The sequence below is a fragment of the Acanthochromis polyacanthus genome, chromosome 5 (genome assembly GCF_021347895.1).
Source record: "Acanthochromis polyacanthus isolate Apoly-LR-REF ecotype Palm Island chromosome 5, KAUST_Apoly_ChrSc, whole genome shotgun sequence".
NCBI lineage: Eukaryota > Metazoa > Chordata > Actinopteri > Pomacentridae > Acanthochromis > Acanthochromis polyacanthus.
In genome coordinates, this window is record NC_067117.1 from 31393436 (window position 1) to 31415733 (window position 22298).

Consider the following 22298-nt stretch of genomic DNA (forward strand, 5'->3'; position numbering starts at 1 on the left):
TGATGGGACTCAGAAACACCCCAGAATTTAGGCAATTGTTCCTTGTATCTTTACTGACTGATAAGTCCGCAGCGGTGGATCGCATTCATGTGATCGTCAGCAGGCAGCTGACATAGTGTTCATTTGTTGTTATAGTTACAGTGTCGTTATCTTACAATGACACAGAAATCTTTAACAAATCCGTAGATCCAGACTATAAGCTGCGTCACTGTCTAAATCTATTCAGTTGGTCCTTGTGTCGTTTTTGACTTTCCCTGAAAATTTCATCCAATTCCATTAGTCCGTTTTTGAGTAATGTTGCGGACAGACAGACAGACAACCATACGCCGATTATCACATAACTCCACCATTCCTTGGCAAAGTAAAAAATAATTCTTTAGAGAAGTTCAAAATTGTTAAAAGTCATTGGCGATCCTCTAAATTATGTCTAACTCAATTCATGACAGGAGAAAATGTCAGAAAAATTGGTTCTGTTTAAGGACTTTAATTTTACATCAGTCCCATCTTTAAGCTCACACAAGTAATCTTCAAATCAGTGACTATCAGCTGTTTGAAAACCTTCAGAGAAGAACAAAATTGACTTGTTTAGCAGTTATTCCACAACAAAGCTTCAGTTTGAAGTTTCATCTGCATAAAACCACAACCATGTGGAATCTACATGTATTTCTCATATATACAGAAAGGTTCCTATCAAAGAAGTACCTAAGACAAGTCTATACCCCTCAGAAGTATGTAAATGCATTGAAATTAGTTTTAAAGACTTGCACCTCTGCAGGAATAAAGGTAAAGCACCAAACTAAATAACAAGTCCAAGATTTTAACATAAACACCATATATATATATATATATATATATATATATATATATTTCTGTCTTCAAAATCTAACATAAAGGTCAACTCCAAGACACTATCGTGGGAGATGTGAGAAGCGAATTATTACAGAATAGCTCAGACTTTAAATTTGAATCGAGCTGTATGAGTGGGAGAGGTGAGAGGGTCCATCTTGTAATTGCTGTGCAGCTGTTGATTAGGATTTGACACTTAAAATATGGCTGAGTTGTGTTGTGTGTTCACTATTGCTCATTGTACTGCCTATTTGTGCCGCAATTAGCTATTGTATGTTCAGTTTCCTTCAAAAATACTCTAAAATACGTTAAAGGAGCATAATGCTGCCTTTGTATCGGATCTTTAATACATTGATGGAAATATTGTGAAACTTCAGAAAAGTAAAAGTTTGCTCGGTTTGCATCGGAGTCTGAGATTAACTTGTGTTTGCCCTCAAGGAAGCTCTGATAAATCACCAGACAACCGAGGAAAAGCGGGACTTAGCCTGGTCTGCGTTCAGTACATCATCTGCAGACGGGACAGAGTTTGAAAACTTAGAGGAAGCCTAATCAATAACAATCTATATCCACGGCTAGGCTCTCTGAGGTAGTTCCAAGGCTCTGCAGCAGCAAGGTGTGGATGAGATTTACTCTGAGGCTAAATTCTCTGGACATTGTAGGCCTGTCTTCGCTGACACCTCTTCAATGTGGCATGTGTGCGACTGTCAGACCCTGTGAAAGCATCTGTCAGGGAGCTGGAAAGCAGACTGACAGCAGAAGCAAAGCAGAGGCCTTCCCTGGTCGTGGATGAGGACTTAAAGCAGTTCTCAGCGGTGCAAGGTTACTAGAGGAGTAATTGCAGGTTGCTCACTCTGGCTATGTGTTTTGTGGACTCGCAGCGGCGTTCCGTGTGTTATTTTTTGTGCCGTTTAAGCATTCAAAGAGGCAAAAGGAGCCATTTGCATAGTTGCTGCGCCGCTGGCACCGACTGCCGAGCGATTCGTAGCCAGACAAGACTGAGCGATGTGACTCAGAACCTCTGCCGATGTGAAGATGCGGGGCTGAGCTGTTTGGGATGAATCTAGGTCAGGCTGCGCAGGGGCGAGCAACCTTCATAACGAACTGGCCAAGAGGGGGAGAGAGAGTAATAAGTCGGGTTGTTAGTGTCTCTGCCCCCTCGCCCAGCCGGCAGACAGATCATGTTGGTGTATGTGCAGCCATGTCAGATCTGCATGTATTTACTGTATGTGTTTCCGTGCTCTGCTTTGATTTTAGACAGTGGGAGATGAAAAGCACTCCGAAGCAGATACCTTACTGAGAGGAGGGATGAAAAGAGGAGAATTCTGAAGAAAAAAAGGGGGGAGAGAATGCATGAGATGCAGAGAAATGATTTGGACCTCTGCTTCTGTTTTAGTGTAGCCACAAATAGGACTCCCTACACATTAAAGGCCTGTATGCACACATGCATTCACATATCCCAGTGTTTCATTTAGCTGATATATGTTATTCAGGAACACGTATCATTTTTGCAACCCTTTGTGCTCATACATAATTACTTTTCATCACCACACATGCATCCAAGCCCGAGGAAATGTTTGTCGAACATATCTGCAACGTGTTAACTGCCAACATGTTGAATCTTTTGTCGCACTGAAAATGCATTTCACATTTTTATGGTTTCTAACAACCCATAGCCATGCTGAAAGTCAACGCCTTATACAACAAATTCAAAAAATACCTGGAGGTAAAAGTGGGACACGATCTCTTAATTTGCATTGTTGTACATCGAGTTACTCAGTAATTGAATCTTGTCGTGTGTTTGACTTGTTGGAAGCTGCTGAGGATAAAAGTGTCAGCAAAAATGGAAATGTGGGAAGAAGCTGGACGAGGAGAAGAGGTGGGGGATGTCTGGAACCAGTCAACTCTTTCTTGAAGCCTCTATCTAATCACTCCTTTTCATAAGACTGAAAATAAATAAAATGATTTACTGCAATTCCGTGTAGCAACGCCAAAGCACGTTTTAAGTGTGCAAATTCACAATTTGGTAACAAATGTTGTATTGGGAGACAAATTTTGAAGGAGTCCGGTGTAGTTCTGCTGTTTTTTTGGTCCCTGAATAACTTATTAAATTAGTCACTCATTGTTTACCGGCTTGCAAAAACACCCTTCTATTACCTCCTGCTAAGTCCTCCAGCTACATGGCAACTTTTTCTGCCTCACTTAATGTCTTCAACTCATAAGAAGTCTGCCAACTCACTATCATTTTAGAAATACTGACAATCCTTTTATTTAAACTCACTGGCTCAAAAGTGGCTCAAACGTTAGAATATGAAAGAGTTTGTAAAATACAAACCACAACTTCTGCCTAATCACAGCCCATTAAGCTCCCTCATCACTGACTTAATTAAACATCTGCCAAAGCCAAAGAATGCAAGCAGCCACAGTGGGCTTTTTCTAAATAAGAGAAGTCATCATTTCAAATTCTATTCCCCTGCTGTGCAAAGAGAATGACGTAAAACACAAAATGGTCCATGCTTACTAATGAGTTAACCTCATGCTTGTCCAATTGTTGTGAGCACAGTAGCTCAGAAACACCTGGAATTTCACTACAAGTGGCACAAACGTAAACGTAGACTTAAGATAAGATAAACTCTATTGATCCTTCACTGGGAAAACTCACTTTACAGCAGCTGGATACAGATAAGGCAGAAAGGAGCATAAGAATTACAAAAAGTACAACAAAAATTAAAGATAAAATAATAATAAAACAGGTCTCACAGAGACCTATACACCAGGCTTATACCGGACAATATTCCAGGCACGACTAATCTACTGAACATACACTACAATTCAAAAGTTTGGGGTCACTTAGAAATGTCATTGATTTTGAAACAAAAACTTTTTTTCAATGAAAATAACATTAAATTAAACAGAAAAACAGTCAGACATTGTTAATGTGGTAAATGACTATTCCAGCTAGAAACAGTTGACTTTTAATGGAATATCTCCATAGGGGTACAGAGGAACATTTCCAGCAACCATCACTCCTGTGTTCTAATGCTACATTGTGTTAGCTAATGGTGTTGAAAGGCTCATTGATGATTCGAAAACTGTTGTTCAATTATGTTAGCACATGAATAAAAGTGAGAATTTTCATGGGAAGCATGAAATTGTCTGGGTGACTCCAAACTTTTGAATAGTAGTGTACCAGGCATGACTAATCTACACATGGACATATGACATAGTGAAATTTACATATGAATATGTTTACTTATGATAAGGTGAGTTTACATATGGATGTGCACACACACGACATGATTAATATATACAGGTTTGGCATGGGGGATAATGTACCCACAATACTGTTATTGCAGTCAAAAAAACATTATTGACAGAAAAAAAACAGTGTTTATCATGATATCATTATGTCTTATTATTTCTTGTTGACTGATCTGGTAGAGCTGTAAAAAGAGAATGCGCTTTTACATTTTTTCCTTGGCTTGTACGGGTGCAAACTTGGACTGTTTGTGAAGAGCTGTAGATAAAAGCAGTGTTAAAGGTTGATCTGATACCGAAGGAGCTCCAAGGGGAAGAGAACGGGGATGCACCGATGGAATTTTGTGGTCAGAAGACAAACGTCACAGTTTCTGTCACTTCACAAAGTACAATCTTGGCCGTACCTCGAGAATTCATGCGCTAATTCTGACAAATTATCACACAAATGTCTAATAGAGTGAAATAATGAGGTACTGACATTTCATATCCTAAAGGTCAAGTCTAGACGGATTTAGATGTGAACTGTAACTCGACTGGTTTGCAGAGGCTTATAAATGGGAGGAGGTAATTCTAGGTCCAACTTTTCTGCAGATTAGAAGTATAAGCTGGCAGTTACCACCTTTGTTTGTCATGGTAAAAAACATTTCAGAATTCTGATCTTCAGGTATGCTCCAAGCTTTAAATGGTATTATTACACCCACTTTGTTTTGTCATCTGATTTACTCACGAGACATGTAAACTGGTCAGATATCAACACCTGCTGGCGATATACTGATACAACTCTCTAATAGTTCTCCAGTTTGAACAAAAAAATAACATTTTTGTTACAGAAATGCACGTGACAACATGGAAAACCTACTGAAAACTCTTTTTACTCTCCTGTCACTTATTGCTTCACATTTAGCTCACTGCACAGCTACGCAGCCCTAAAAACCACAGAAGAATTTGGATTTATTACCAAAATAGACATGATGATGACATAAGAGGCAACAAACCTCACGGAAAAGCAATTCAGAGGACTCTTTAACAACACCTAATTAAATGCATAATTGCAAGACCAAACTCCATTTAGTTTAGGTATTAAACATTGTTTTGATGGGTTGTGTTGACATAATAATGTAAGCAAATTAAACTAACTTATTGTGTGTGATTTAAGGTGCAATTTCTGTATCGATTGATTTGAGACAAAATTCAAGTCAGAGTAAATTGATTCAATCACTTTGATAACTTCATTTTTCTACAATTTAAATTTAGGATTAAACTTAAGGTGTGGAAGTTAATGATTAGGATTTTAAAAATTCTTTAAATACATAAAAACTCGAGTTTATACTGGAAAATATCAAGTAACAGTACAGGGGGTCCTCGACTGACATTGGAATTCTGTTCCTACGGTGCAACACAACTCGATTTTCCCCATAAGTTGGAACTCACATACAGGGCTTTGCAAAAGTTCTGTTACACGGTTTCATGATCTTTAGAGATGTTTACATGTTGGAGTGAAAAATTCCATTTAACAAACTGAAAGTTCGACCTTATAGGCAGGTGTCCTTAACACAGATTTGTTCTCCGGTGAAGTTGTATCAAGATGGAAGTCAAAAGAGTTGAGATATCTGCTCTCCTTCATGCTGCCCACAACAAGTCTGACAGAGCCAAGCAGCTGAACATCAGCCGGATGACCGTCCACAGAGTCGCGGAGAGGCTCAAGAATGGTGAAGATCTTTCGGGTCTTCACCATTCTTGAACCTTTTGACTTCCATCTTGATACAACTTCACCGGAGAACAAATTTGTATTAAGGACACCTGCCTATAAGGTAGAACTTTCAGTTTGTTTAATGGAATTTTTCACTCCGACATGTAAACGTCTCTAAAGATCATGAAACCGTGTAACAGAACTTTTGCAAAGCCCGGTATGTACCTATGTCACTCACCTACGCGAACACAGAGGGCTTTCCTTTTCAGAGTCTGACTTATGCTTGGGAGCCAAAATGAAGGGCAAAAAGTTTCCAATAAAACAAGACAAATGAAAGACAACCAATGTAGCACAATCCAATGTGGCGTACAACCGGTGAATGTGAACAAAGCCGTCTTCCTCGTATAGCACCGCATGATGACGTATTGGTCTGCTCTACTCACCAGTTAGTTTTAATGTCGCACACGGTGTACATTTGAATTATGAAACAAGACTTTCTACATGAATTTATGGGAGAAAGTTGAGGACATCATAAACTAAGGACCTGGTATCGAGGAAAGACTCCTTTTCCTGATTCAATCTAGCTCATTGATTGAACATAATTACATTTAAAGTAATTGTAACTCAAAAAAGACAAGCTGTATTTATTTATCTATTTACTTATTTACTTACTTCACTTTTCTTTTCAAAGTGTGCTACCACGACTTTGAGTAGTGCTATGCTGAAATATCACTGAAAAATTGCCACTGCACTGCATTGTTAACATTTGAGAAGTGTTGTGAATGACAGATTTCAGGTTCAGAAACATGTGAACTGTCACCCCATTGAGGCACAATACCACCTGAAGGTGTTTCCCACTAACAAACTGCAACCCAAATACTGTATAGAACACATAAAAATGTCTGAAATAAAGCTGCAATATCAATACAGGCCCATTGAAGGAAAAAACACACCCTTTGCCTTTCCTCTTTTCAAAATAAACTCCCTGCCTCTTTCATCCATCTGATTTTACGTCTTTTTCGCTCATTGTAAAACATAATCTCTTGGCATTGCTCCTTTTTAAAATGCTGCTCTTTTTTCTCTTTTTTTGCATCTTATTATACACTTACTTTCTCTCTCTCTAAAGCTCAACCTACTCTCTCTCCTCTCTGAGTCTACCTCCCTCTCTCCCCCTCTCTCTCTCCCTCTCGGGGGTTGAGTGGTCGTAACGTAAGCGCCAGTCATCTCTTATCATCGCCACTGTGTTCCCTGAGCGCTCGGCAGTCCACATCTCTCTCCCTCTGCTTCTTCCCTTGCCTCCTCTTCTTTTTCTCTCAGTGTCTGTTCGTCTCTCTTTTTCGGCTCCTCTGTGGATGTTAACTCCAATAAGGACAAACTCAATGTCTGCCGTCATGTTCTGCGGTTTGAGAAGGGACGTCGGTGCAAACGGTGTCGGTGAGTGTGCGAGCCGGGAGGGAAATTTGTTTTAATTTTGAACATGAAGCAGTGTTTGGCTGTTTGATTGATTGTTTATTGGTGGCATCGTTGTGGTGATGGTGAACTACACTTCCCAGAAATCAACCGTCATTCAACAATTCAATTGTAGGTGGTGCTCCGTGTTGTTCTTTTTTCATTTAACGTGTTTTTAATGTGTGTTTTGTATTGTTTCCTCATCCACGTGCCACTGGACCTCAGAGGAGATTTTGCTTTTTAACTTAGTTCTTTTTTCTGCCTTCTTCTTGGGAAAGGTTCAGCTTTATGCTTCTGTGTAAGGTGTTGTAATCTCAACATGAGTGCATCTATTTGAACTACCTTTTTGGTCCGAACCTGTGGCTATTTTACATTATCCCATGCATTTTTTTGTGTACCTGAATTAAATATGTTTACATTTTTAACAAATTTTACAATACAAAAAGATAAGATTCCCCATCTCTAGCAAATAAAACCTACAACTGTATGTTTCTGGGCTATCCAAATAATCATGTTTCCACTTTTCATTTGCTTTCCATGATGACTAATGATCAGCGCTACCTCAAAGAATTAAAAAAAAATGTGTTTAGTGTTACCCAGTGAGCTCTTAAGAACCTTTCTGATCATTTCTTCAACTTGATTGTCAAAATAAACCAGCGTCAGCAACAGGAAACAACAGTAGCAGCCCAAAACCAACCAGTCACTCTTGGTCGTTTTGCACATATAGCTTTTTCAGCAAGCATAAGCTGATGTCATATCCTGCTATCACCTGTTTCCCCCCTCAAAAAACACTCCTATACAACCAAACTGCAGTCTTGATTACATTTTAAGAGTCAAATCAACATGACGTTGCTATTTATTTTACTGCTTTCTTGTCGTTCGAGTGTAGCCCACTAAGGATATGTTAGATGTCACGGAACTCATCACCCAAGTAACCCAGAAAATGGAGGAAATGCATCAAGCGTGTAGTGAAAACAATCGTATTTTAACCCAAACCATGACCATGATCCCCCCCCAACCTAGCCAAGTAATTTTGGTGCCTGAACCTAACCACTTTTAACAAGCTGGTATAGTCATGAAAGTGTTGACCAACGTCTGGCATTTTACTGAACCAAACCACAGAATTATGGTGTCTAAAGCTACTCCCAGCTGGAAAAGAAAACAAAGCTTAAGTCTGAGAATAATGGTCACACACAGGAGATCCAAAGTCCTGCTGCAGACTTATTCTGCTTTTATATACACTGCTGTTCAAAAGTTTGGGGGCACTTAGAAATGTCCTCATGTTTTAAAAGAAAAGCATTTCCCCCCAGTGAAGATAACATTAAATCAATTAGTCTAATCAAAAAACAATCAATCAATTCCCATCAAATAACTCAGTCTAGACATTGCTAATGTGGTAAATGACTATTCCAGCTGGAAACAGTTGATTTTTAATGGAATATCTCTATAGGGGTACAGAGGAACATTTTCAGCAACCATCACTCCTGTGTTCTAATGCTACATTGTGTTAGCTAATGGTGTTGAAAGGCTCATTGATGATTAGAAAACCCTTGTGCAGTTCTGTTAGCACATGAATAAAAGTGTGAATTTCCATGGAAAATGTGAAATCGTCTGGGTGACCCCAAACTGAATCCTAGCGTAGATTTTGCAGTGCCTTCAAACTGGAATCCTTTCTAACTACGTCACAGTGTTACACTCCAAGGAGAAAATATGCTTGTTTCAAAACATAAATTAAAGCACCATAGCTTATTTTGCCACATATCCAAACACACAAGTTTAGCAGGGCCAACAAATTCCGACTAAATCACAAAGCGGAGCGCAAAAGAGCATCGAAATGTTGTGCAGATTCTTGCAGTTTAACTTGTTGGTGCATGAATGCATGCTAGTCCCTGTGGTTCACCTGAAGATCGGTGAATGATGGTCCTACAAGTCTACTATTGACTCTAGCTGGAGCTGTAGGCAGAACCTGGAGCCAATAGAATTCCCAAATCTGAATCGGAAACCTGAGAGATCAGTTTATCTCATTTCAATTAAGAGACGGAAACAAAAAGAGAACAGTCGTGTGAACCTTCCAACATGAATTAATCCTGTGCATGTCCCCTCAAATAGGGAGAATTTGAAGGCATGACACCTTTGTAGCTGTAATGTTTTTTTCACCTGGAAGTCAGTGGGTTTGAACATTTGAGCTGTAATATTGAAATTCATGATATGCATTGCATTGTCACTTCTGTTTGGTTTGCTGTAGCTAGAAATGATGGAAGCTATTGAATATCAGCCCTGTTAAACTTCCATATGTGAAATGCCTCCCGATGTATAAACTAGCTGTTACTGCTGCTACACATTGCTGCTTATGCATTGGAAGAAAAACGTCTTTCTGTTTAACATTTTTATACATACAGAGTTGTGTTTGTAGCGTTTAAGTTTCCCCATTTTATCAGGAGAAGCTGTTAGCAAACTGAACTTTAAGCGTTCTGCACACCGTCAGAGCCAAGATTCAGAACTAGGAGACATGATACAGAACTATTTGAGGCGGGTTCCTGTATAATATCCAGCACATTAGTGTAGTAAAGTTAACGAGATGCATCGGGGGTATTAATAAGGTGAGCGCCATCCTATTTCGTGCACCGATGAACACAGTGGGAGCTATATTCTCCACAATGGCCTCAGAGACTAACTAAGCTGATAACAGTGCCGGGATGTCTGAAACTCACAAAGCTGCTTTTATTTATTTTTGTTTTATGTAGATACAGACACTTTAGAGGGTTTCACATTTCACTGCATGCTTTGTCAAACTACTGCTCTAATTTTGCTTCGTTGCTTTGAGGGATTAAAAAAAAGAACAAGTTGCAATGAATGTTTTAAAAAACAGCAGGTTGAGAAATGTGTTGTTCACTTTTTTGTGGTTTTTTTTGGATGTAATAGACAAACTGTCTCCACCTTCTCCTTCTGTTTGCACTGCTTTCGGAGATTGATTTAATCTTTTCATTACCGCTGAAGAGATGAGCGCATAAAATACCAACGGAGGAGAAATGGACAATAAATGAGTAATGAGAGGTTTATCGCCGCCTCGGCTTCCTGCCGACTGCTCCACTTGATCCACTTCATTTTCGGAGCATTACAGAGCTGACCGCGCTGAGAATTTAATAGTGTCGGATGTTATCGTCAGCTGTGCATGATGCGTGCAGCTCTCCTCCGACGTTCCTCACAAAACTCCATTTTGCTCAGCGTGTCGTAGCCGTAATCCTCCAGCAGGGCATCTGTTGTGTGTTTGCAAGCGTGACGGCGACGCAGCTAAACGCAGAGATGCAAAGTCACTGAACATCAACTCTACATGCATTTTTCTAACTTCTAATTAACTCTGGTTGCACTTCACTGTTCCCCATACTGTAGTAGTTTCAATAACAGCTTTTCCTCCTCGTGTCATACTCCCCTCCTTCTGTCATTTACATTTTTAGGCACTTCCATAATGCTCTTACCTCGAGCGGCTTACAAGAGCTGCAGGTGCATCACGCCATGTGACTTATTAATGAAGGAAAGTGTCTTTTCTCGCCACTTGCCTCCCATTTTCATCTTTCTTCTCCTCGCCTCCCTTCCGCCAGCCCTCTGATGAACCTTGTCAACAGAGTTAACCGAGCGTCGTGTCGGATCTGCGGCACAGAAGCAGAAAAGAAACTAAACTGTAACTTCAAAGGAGCATTTGATGTATTTTTTTTCTTCTTCTCTGCCCTACACCTGCCAAGCTGTTTTCTCCTTGTGCTTCCTGCATCTCTTCAGCTGTGAGATGTTTCTTTTTTGTTTTGTTTTTTGGTGTTTTTTTTTTAAGAACCAGCTTCTCCTTTTGTTTGACATGCTTTTTTAGGGAGGTTTGCCTCCTATTATGGAGGATTTGGTGACATATTACGTGTTGAAACACAAAATTCGAGCTTCTTTCTTGCTGTTTTTATTGGATTCCACCCACCAGATGGACTGGATCAGTGAACATTTCAGTGTTGCTGTTGTTTCAGACCGAACAAGGATAAAACCTTTAGAGTTTCTGGCGATGTTGGCGCCCACAAGCCTTTCAGCCCACTCGCTGTTTACATCCAATGCCAATGCAAGACGTACTGCGGTGTATATATAGAGTAAAAAAAGGTTGTGGAAGTTCAGATGCTGAATGAATGCGTAACCGTCACATTTCCATGCAGACTCCGGTGTTTGTGTCCTGCCATTTTATTACCTGTAGCCACAATCTCTCCCAAACCCAGCAGTTTAATCACATTTTCAATATCCACAATCTCTCCCTGACCTCCACCATGCCGGAGCGGCTCTGTCGACGCTTTTGTCTCATGATAGGGTTTGCTCTTTGAAGCCACTGAGTTTTTATTGGCAGCCTTCTAATACTTTTATTCATCGTCCGCAGCCAGAAAATTCAATTTGAGCAAACCGTTGGAGCCTGAATGGAATTTTATTATATTAAGATTTGAGTTTAAAGACCTAATTTCTGCCTTTTTAATGGGGGATACACACATGTTCTGTTATTAAGGAAAGGCTGGTGTGTTTCATGTAGATGCTGTCTTATCTTACGAGCATCCCACTGTCGTTTCTCAAATTAGTCAGCACAGTTTTGTAACATAATTTTTGCACACAGCTGAGGTTAAGAGTGGATTTACAGATGAGATTTTTGTGTGGACAAACTAAATACTTTTAGAGCATCCATTACTTTTGGAAGTTGCAGCACCTCTCTCCTCCTTGCATGCCTCCATTTGTAATATCTTGTGCATGCATTTGACTTCTTCTGGTTCCCAAATTGCAAATTAGTCCTGGAAAACTATTTTCTGCATTTGTACGAGGAGAGCCGAGGCAGTTGATGTAACTATATGAGGTTCCCTCATTAACTTCACAGCGCATATTTTCTGATATGTTATATTCATGGTCTGCTTCGGCTTTTAAATCATCTGATTTATGAATGGCACCAAAATGGACTCGGATATGTCTTCATTTACGGAGCTGCTGCCATCAGAACTCTCCAGAAGAAAGTAAATGTGTCTGAGTTACACTTGTAGTCCATCACTTACATACCAAATAGATGCACTTTTGCATCGCTGTGCTTATTTTTAGGCACTTTTATGGCGAGACACCACAAATTAAAATGAAAGAATATAACGCTGTCCGCTACATTTCTCATCCAACTTGCAAAAACATTGTAACACAAGAACATTTCTATAAGAATACAATTCAAAGTGCTGTACATAAAACACACAAAGAAACATAAAGAAGACATTTAAACACAATTAAAACACTTAAATGGAGAACAAAAGACAAAATGGACAGCAAATAGAATTTAAAATACCCAAATAGGTAAACAAAAAAGTTTTCAACCTTGATTTAAAAGAGCAGAACTATATTTTCACCCTTTTGGAAATGAAGGACAAGACACACCAGTGTTTATGGGAAATGTAGTCTTTATTTGGAAGAAAAACACACATATACTATAGACGTATGCACAATGAATCTATGTTTAGACAATATTATTATCAACACTACCTTTAATATTTGACAAATCACACAGAAAACCTTGCAGCTGTACACAGTCACAATGATGTGCTGAGTGGAGCGGCATCTGAAGCCCCTCTGATGCAGACAAATGTGCTGACAATCAAGTGTGTTTGTGTCGTCTGTTTTGTAAAGTTTCGCACGTCCAAAGTTTGGAGCTTTGACAGAAAGAGTTAAAGAGAGAAAAAACATGAGATCATTAGATCTAAAGTGGTGATGAGACCTCTCGTCAGCCTGCTCTCCTCCTCCCCAGCCAGATCCATACAGGCTGCAATTAACCACAACAGACAAGCCATTAACCATCCTAATTACTGCTTGTTCCTTCCATAGACGCTCAGTGTGTGTGTGTGTGTGCGTGTGTGTGTGAATCGGTGGATGAGGGGGTGTAAAAAAAGCGCAAGGGGTGACAGAGTTTGTATCAGGATAAATGTGTATTATTGCGCATGTCCTCTCTTTTGTTCTTTGGTGTTTATTTTTCCTGTCTGTGTTATATTTCCTGAGTGTGTGGGGGAGTTACAGTTTGTGTGTGTGTGTGCGTCTCGAACACAGTCACACTTTTTGCCTGCGCCGTCACAGACAATAGCTAATTACACATCTCCACTGCTGTCAGCATCATAATGGCAGCAATCTGAGGTATTCAATAACTCTTAGTGTGTATGAGTGTGTGTGCATGTATGCGTGCAATTTAGACACACACACAGATGCTTACACTTGCACAGTTATGTTGCTTTGCTTTGCTTTGTGTTTGCTTTCGCATGCCCTCTTTGTTTTGTGTAGCGGATCCTTGATTTATCAGAAACCTCCTGCAGTTTCTGATCTGCCACCTTAACACCTATATTGTACATGGAGAATTGTGTTATGTCAGTGTCATTTATGGGATTGAAAAACAAGGTTAGATGCCCACTCCTGGAATACAGATAGTGGCATCCTGCATGTTTTATTATGAACAAATCACACTGTCAGTCCCATTGGTTCCACTGGCTGGAAGACACAGATCATTCAGAATGGGTTGAGGACATATGTGGTGTGTGTGGATAGAATAAAAAGGTAATGAAGGTTTACCCAGAAACAGGCACACTGATGTGTTTTTAATGGTTTTTGGATGACCATGAAGCTTCAAAGTATCAGTTTTTAGATACTTTTCATTGTTAGTTTTCACCTTTTTTAAGTTTGACGGTGACATGAAGAATATTTCAAGGCAGTCTTGCCTACAGTACACACACACACACACACACACACACACACACACACACACACACACACACACACACACACACACACACACACACACATATATATATATATATATGTATATATATATGTATGTATGTATTCCTAGTTATATTTTGATGAGCTTCATGAGGAAGTCACCTGAAATGGTTTCCAACAGTATTGAAAGAGTTTCCAGAGATGCTGAGCACTTGTTGGCCCTTTTTGCCTTCACTCTGAGGTCCATTTCATCCCAAACCATCTGGATTGGGTTTAGGTCAGATGACTGTAGAGGCCAGATCATCTGACACAGCACTCCATCACTCTGCTTCTTGGTCAAATACCCCTTACACAGCCCGGAGGTGTGTTTGGGTCATTGTCCTGTTGAAAAATAAATGATGTTCCAACTAAATGCAAACCGGATGGGATGGCATGTGGCTGCAGGATTCTGTGGTAGCCACCGCCACGCCATCACCTCCTCCTCCGTGCTTCATGGTGGGATAAAGATACCAAAGATCTCTGTGGCATTTATCTGGACTCTAATCTGAGCTGCTGTTAACTTGTGATTTCTGAGGATGGTGACTCAGATGGACTTATCCTCAGCAGCAGAGGTGACTCTTGGTCTTCCTTTCCTGGGGCGGTCCTCATGTGAGCCACTTTCATCATAGCACAAGGCGTTTTTTGAAGCTGTACTTTGGGGTACATTCAAAGTTTTTGCAATTTTTCGGACTGACTGACCTTCAGTTCTTAAAGTAATGATGGACTGTCGTTTCTGATTGGTTGTTGCCATAATATGGATTCTAACAGTTGTCAAATAGGACGGTCAACTGTGGACCAACCTGACTTCTGTACAACACAACTGATGGTCAACTCCATTAAGAAGACAAAAAGTTCCACAAATGAACCTTGACAAGGAGCACCTGTGAAGTGAAAACCATTTCTGCCTCATGAAGCTCATGGACAGAATGCCAAGAGTGTGCAAAGCAAAGGGTGACTATTTTAAAGAATCTAAAATATAAAACATGTTTTCACTTATTTCACACTTTTTTTGTTTACTACATAATTCCATTTGTGTTAATTCATAGTTTTGATGCCTTCAGTGAGAATCTGCAATGTAAATAGTCATGAAAATAAAGAAAAACCGTTAAATGAGAAGGTGTGTCCAAACTTCTGACTGGTAGGGAAATATTTTTTCTTTTGCTGTCCACTTCCTTTGCATTGTTGATGTTCGATTGCAACCATTTTTTCACCAGAGACTCAACAGCATCTGATTGATCTTTGCTGGAATCTTAAATGCTGCACCACACCTTCCCAGGTAGATTTAAAAAGCAGCTAAAAGCAGCTAGATTAAGTAATTATAGGTGGTTCAACCTACTCGCTAAGGTAACAAGTATTTTCTTCATGAATGCAAGAAATCAAAGGTCACAGCGAACTGCCAACAGGTCACTTGGAAATGTTTATATGCTAATGTAGTATGTTTTCTTATGCAACAGCTTCACGATATGTCTGTCTTTGCTATTGAACGAAAATAAATAGTTATTAAATTATTCCATTAAAGTTAGCCTCCTATTATCAGCGTCCAGTATCTGTTTGACCCACACAAAACAGTGGCATGCTTTAGATCCTGTTACAATGCAAAATGAGCATAATGTTCACCCTGCCATGGGACATTTGTAAGCAATGACTGAGAATATGCAGCAATTTTTTTAATTTTTTGGAGAAAGTCTTGTTTGGTTCCAGAATCAGGGGATTTTTTTCTGCCAATCGCTGAGCACTGTAGCTGTGAATGAGCAGGTGCGTGTGTTTTTATCTGAACTCTCCTGCAGTACGACGGTTCGTCTGTATTGCGACGCCTACCTTGCGGCTTGCTGAATAGCCGGTTGATTATAATGGTGCGATGGCTTAAATGCCTCATTCAGAAAAAATGAATAGGCTGAGCGTGTTGCTCTGTTCAGTTCGATTCCTTTTCAATTCCCCCTCGTGTTTTCTTTTGTGTACTCGGAGAAGCCTTGCTGAGTATCGATGCTCTTTTTTTTTCTTTTTTTTTTCAGTTCTCGTCGGTAACTGACAGCTGCTCGCCGCAAACTCAGTGCACTGCTGTAGCCTCAGTTCATTCTACTGTATTATTCATATCAGCTTCACCAACAAAATGTCATAAATACACATTATTGTGTTAATATGTACTACAGTGCTGGTCCTTTCTGGGCATTCATTTGTTCTTCCAAGCATGTTGTGGTTGGCAGATTTTCATTTGGTGTTTTCTGGTTTTGCATTATGAAGAATGTTCATATCTTCTCTGTCATATTAAAAAATAGTGGAATGCATGATTTGCTCAGATGAATCACACTTTTAGATTCTCATGATTAAGAAAAAGCTACTCTTATTGTGACAAAAACAAGCTGAGCTGCAAAGATTCACCGTGTTTCCACTATTGTACATCCTAAACTAATCTGTTCACCGTTTCTTCCTCGTAAAGGACATACCGACAATTCACTTTTGGCTTTCTATACTTGTGCTGTTAATCTGAACTCATTCACGGTGTTAAAGAGCCATTTTAGTGCAATAAACGCTGCCAGTGAAACACTACTCATACAGAAATGTAGCACTGGGTGAGTCGTGGTATTTAAGGTTTTTATTCATATGGCAGAACAAGTCAGGAAAAGCCATTCAGAGCTTGTTTTCCACCATAAAAATCATCTTACAGGGCAGTAAAGAAAGAAAAAAATGATGCAGAATTCTCAGTCGTACCAGTGGTCTTATTATTAATTGATAGAAAACCATTAGAGTGAGACAGATAATAGATTACACTGACTTTAAAACCATCTATCTGCAGCTCTCCTCAGATCAGAACAATGTGATGCATGATTCTGCAAAATATGGCTGATTTTAACAGCCTGACACACTATTTTTGTAGTAATTATCAGTAGTTTAATTGGTTAAATCTGCACCTTACTATAATTATCCAAAAGCCATGCATGACGACTTTATAAACACTGGTAATTATCAGTATTGACAACTCTTTATAGCATGTTGGAAAGGTAATTTTTATTCTAGTATCAATAAGATGTCATATTTATACAGTTTTTTGTAAGCAATAAGGAAGAAAATATTATATTTCATCATATTTATTAACAATAATATTTAACACATTTTCACATCTCACTTTGGTCATGAATCTCACACCATACGCTGAGATTCATTATCAAATGTGGTCTCCTTATTCACCATTGTGCACTGTACTCTAAAGTTAACCGGACATCTTGAAATACCCGACGTCTCAGTCATTGTGTTTATTTACAGAGTCATTCTGGGGATTGTTCTTTTCTATTTGTCTTGTCTTTTAACAAGGAAACATGAAAGTCACAATCTCCAATCTATGGACAGTCTGTAATTAGTCTGAACTGGACAAGAAAGCATTTAAGTTTTCTGCACCTAATGATTCTAATAAATTACGATCTCAACTTCAGTTTGAGGCCCTTGTTAGACTGAATGAGTTTATAGCTCTGGTGAAATCATTACAGTCTCCCGTGTCTGTGTGCAAGTTTTCATGTTGTTCATTGTGTCTGTTGTTTATTGTTTTTAATGTGACTATGCTGCTGCCCTCTTGGCCAGGTCTCCTTTGTAAGGGAGATCTCTCATCACTGCTGAATCCTCATTAGGGCTGCACAGTGGCGTAGTGGTTACCACTTTCGCCTTGCAGCAAGAAGATCCCCGGTTCAAATCCCGGCCTGGGATCTTTCTGCATGGAGTTTGCATGTTCTCCCTGTGCATGCGTGGGTTTTCTCTGGGTACTCCGGCTTCCTCCCACAGTCCAAAAATATGCTGAAGTTAATTGGTTACTCTAAATTGCCCGTAGGTGTGAATGTGAGTGTGATTGTCTGTCTGTATATGTAGCCCTGTGACAGACTGGCGACCTGTCCAGGGTGTCCCCTGCCTTCGCCCGAGTCAGCTGGGTCGCCAGTCTGTCACAGGGCTACACATCAAGACAATCAAGCACACTCACAGTCACATTTACGGACAATTTAGAATCACCAGTTAACCTGAGCAAAGTTTTTGGATTGTGGGAGGAAGCTGGAACACCCAGAGAAAACCTATGCATGCACAGGGAGAACATGCAAACTCCATGCAGAAATAGAATATTCATTGTGTTCTTCAGCTGAACCTCATCTTAATGGTTGCATGCTATTAACTAGCATTAGCAAAGACCATCATTAATTTCCCATATTTAGGTGCAAATCCTACACATTTTTAACTAAAGCTGTCTCCTAACAAGGGAGGTTCAAATCAGTAAAATGTGACAGGAGACTAGAAACATGCAATAGAGTGGAGAAACATACACTGCCATTCAAAAATTTGGGGTCACTTAGAAATGTCCTTGTTTTTGAAAGAAAAGCATTTTTTTCTGTGAATGCATGTAGTTGAAGGGTTGTATTTTGACCCAAACCATGACCATGATATCTTATTTTCAATCAGCCTAATCTAGTAATTTTGGTACTTGAACCTCAAACAGGTTAAACAAGTTGGTATGGTCATGAAGTGTTCTCGTGTTTTACTGACCCAAACCACATAGTTATGGTGTCCAAAACTAGTAGACCTGCTCTTAAGTACACTACCATTCAAAAGTTTGGGGTCACTTAGAAATGTTGTTATTTTTGAAAGAAAAGCTGTTTTGTTTCAATGAAGAAAACATTAAATGAATCAGAAATACAGTCTCGACAATTTTAATGTCCTAAATGACGATTTTAGCCGGAAACAGCTGATTTTTAATGGAATATCTCCATAGGGGTACAGAGGAACATTTCCAGCAACCATCACTCCTGTGTTCTAATGCTACATTGTGTTAGCTAATGGTGTTGAAAGGCTAATTGATGATTAGAAAACCCTATGAATAAAGGTGTGAGTTTTCATGGAAAACAAGAAATTGTTTGGGTGATTTCAAACTTTTGAACGGTAATATAAAGTCACAGAAGTTGACAAGCCTACTGCATGCAGTGAAAACAAATCCTGGCTTTAAAAGGCGGTCTAAGCTTTCATAGCAGTGTCAACCACAAGCAGCAGCTCAGAAAACATGGAAGAAAGATGGCACTGCTTCCCTTTTTCCCTTTTTCCCCATTTTTAGTCTGTTTCATGCAGCACTTGAATTACATCAGTTCACTGGACAGTCGTGAGGCATTAGCTTCTCCTTTTCTCTTTAGGTATTAATCTACTTGACACACATGAAATGCACGATTAGCACATTCAGACGGAAAAAAAAAAACTTAATTGAAAATGACAAAACCCAGCCGGAAGCCTCAAAGCTCAGCAAAATGCCCCAAAACCCGACCTCGGGATCCGTTTTGAGTCCGCAGCAGAACTCTGACTTCACACTGTTTGGCCTCGTCTCTGACTGCTTGAGCTGCAGTGTTCAAGGAGTCTGAGGTGAACAAGATTTTGTGTAGAACTGCGTTTTTCTTTTTTCCATTTTCATGTTCCCATAAACGCAGAAAACACACGATGCTAATCTAGGATGGCACAGCCTTACTCTTCCTACCGTTTCCACCGTGTGCGTCTGCGTGTATGTCACATTAAACACAGCGAGGTGAAACTTTGATCATGATGCAGGTTCGCCCACACAACCACAACCCTGTCACACCGGGAGAAATCACCGGAGAGTTTTTCCCCTGCGTAGGTGTTCATGTGTGCACACCTGTGAGGAGGGTTTTTGGGTGCTGTTATCTGTCTGTGTGATAAACAGCTACGATGCAGGCTTTCTGTGCATGAGAAATAAAAGTCTGTGCATCTTTGTCTAAAAGAAATTGGAATAAAATGCATATTCAATGTATTTGTCTCTGCATAGAAAAACCCACAGTCCCCACAGATAATGTAAGGTTATTGTGGCTCGCACAGCTCTGTCCTCTGGCAAGGCTATACGAGTGTGTGTTTGTTCAAGAGAGAGAGAGATAAACAAAAGATTCTGAATGTGTTTGCCTAATAACGTGGTATTAAACTATCTGTCAGTGCGTGCTCATACAGTAGGAATGGCTTTTGCGTCGTGTGTGTGAAATTGTGTTTGTGTTTGGCTGCATTGTTGTGGACAACCCCGAGCTCTCTCTCTCTCTCTTTCTCTCTCTGCTGTCTGGCCCATTTCCTGTCTAATAGGTTTTCAGTAACCTTGAGGCAAAATGTGAAATAACAGGATACATATTCATGTCCGTGTTTCTGCTGCTTGTGTGTCTGAACAGATTTGGTGGAAGCTTAAGAGGAAAAAAGTGGAGTTTTTAAGGGATTATGGCAGCTTTTGAGGGGAATGCACCCAAATTTTAGATAATTTAGTCACAAGTCAGTCGTTCGGTAGGCTAAACAGTTTGCACATAGCTCCATTTTGCTTTGCCCAAAACCTCCGTTGCTATTTTATTAGCCTTTTCACATCGCCGTCCTGACACCATGTTCCCAGGTGTTTTCACACCGATTCACAGCCCGATTCATGCAGCACCGATGACTCTCGCACGACTGCAATGAGACTCAAAGTCGGCATTTGATATGCAAATAACCGCGATTTGCAGATCAAAAGAACCCCAGACGTCTAGTTGAAAAACTGGGCGAAACTCGTGTGCACATCTGGATTGCTTCAGCAGAATTTTTGCTACCAGATTTCCACTGCATGTTGAAATACAGTCTTTAAAAAAAAAAAAACAGTTATTTGTAAGTCAGACATGTAAAAATATTCACATTATAATCAATTTACCCCAAGAAATGAAGATGTCAGGACTGGGCACCTCTGATATATTTTCCAGCCAAGTGTTTAGGACCTGATTGATCAAAATAAAAAAAAAGATATTTTGCTTTCAGTGTCAGATGTTGACAGGACGGCCTCCTCCCCAACAGTTTGCGATTCTGCCGTATACCTACTGTTGGTGTTCATGTGCGTGTTTGCATAAAGGTTGGGTGAAAGCTCGAGGGAATCCTGCGAGATACTACAGAGAAGTGTCTTTTAGTACTCCCTTCATGCATGCATGCACACACAAACAGATACACATTCACATACGTAAATACTCACACAGGCACGTGCACACTCACAAGCCTCGCAGGTGTTTCTGAGTAAAACAGGATGTTTTGAACCTGACAGGTGAATTTGTGGACTTAGAAACCTGTAAAACAAGCAGAATCTAGTCACACATGCATGCTTCTTTGAGTGGGTCTAAATCACACTGAAAACAGCCTTTACAGTTGAACATTTATCTAATTCTGTCTTATTTTTGTCTCTCTTTCTCTTGCACGTGTGCATTTATTTATACATACACTACTGGTCAAAAGTTTTAAAGCACCCCAATTTTTCCATTTTTTAATGAAAACTATGCATGTTAATGTCTCATTGTACTCTGAAATGAAAGTATAGAACAAATAAACAAATGAAGTATAAAAAATAAAAATTTAGAAACTGAAGTGTATTCTTTGGCAGATATAACAACTGAACACAAGCCTGGCATTCTTTCCACAATGGAAATCAAATATTCTTCAGAAAGTTCTTCCCAACTCTGTAGCAGAAGTTCCCATAAATGTGTGGCACTTGTAGGTTGCTTTGCTTTCACTCTTCTTCCAGTTCATCCCAAACCAGCTCCATGTGGTTTAAATCTGGAGACTGTGCTGCTACTCCATGTTTTCAAGCTCACCATCTGTTCTTTTTTCCTAAGGTAGTTCAGGGTTCCTCTCAGTCTGTACAAATCACCGACCCTGGATCCAGAAAAACAGCCCCAGACCATCATGTTTCCTCCTCCTTTCACATAGTTGATGTCACACACTGAGGAACCATCCTTTCTCCTACTGAACAGTGTACAAAAATGCTGCATGATGAAGCAAAGATTTCAAATTTTGATTCATCAGTCCAAAATACCTTCTTCCAGTCTTCAGTAGTCCATTGGTGGTGTTTCATGGCCCAGGCAAGACTCTTTTTCTTGTTCTAACATCTTAGCCATGGCTTTCTTGCTGCAACTCCAAATCTTCTCTTCACAGGTGAAACTCAGACTTCTTACTACGACCTCTATTAATCTGTGTTTGAAGCTGTTGTCCTGTGAGCTCCTATCATCAAGCTGTTGACTCTCAGAAACTTGTCTTCTGATTTTGTTGTGGCTTTGGGTCTTCCAGACTTCTTCCTATTGGAGTTTCAACCAATTCCTGAGTGTTTTTGATGATGAAGAAAAGTGTACTCACTCACACATGACTTTCTTCGTAAAATCTCTCTCGGAAAGACCTACATTTTTAGGTGTTGTGATGGTCTGTCTCTCTTCTGTTGTTAATTGCATTTTCCTTCCCATTCTTTATAGCAACATACTACTTCCTG

The 22298-nt window shown here is 39.8% G+C and overlaps 1 protein-coding gene across 14 annotated transcripts in view; it reads left to right on the forward strand.

Annotated features, from left to right (window-relative positions):
• Window positions 1–22298, forward strand: part of grip2b (glutamate receptor interacting protein 2b) — a 390622-nt gene that overhangs the window by 273087 nt on the left and 95237 nt on the right. For 2 of the 14 annotated variants that reach the window (XM_051948468.1, XM_051948469.1), the window contains exon 1: window positions 7013–7225. The exons of the other annotated variants lie outside the window; for them this stretch is intronic. In XM_051948468.1, the coding sequence (XP_051804428.1) occupies window positions 7144–7225 (82 nt within the window). In that variant the 5' untranslated portion in view covers window positions 7013–7143. Of the gene's footprint in view, window positions 1–7012; window positions 7226–22298 lie in introns of those variants that run through there. 14 annotated transcript variants of the gene reach the window in all.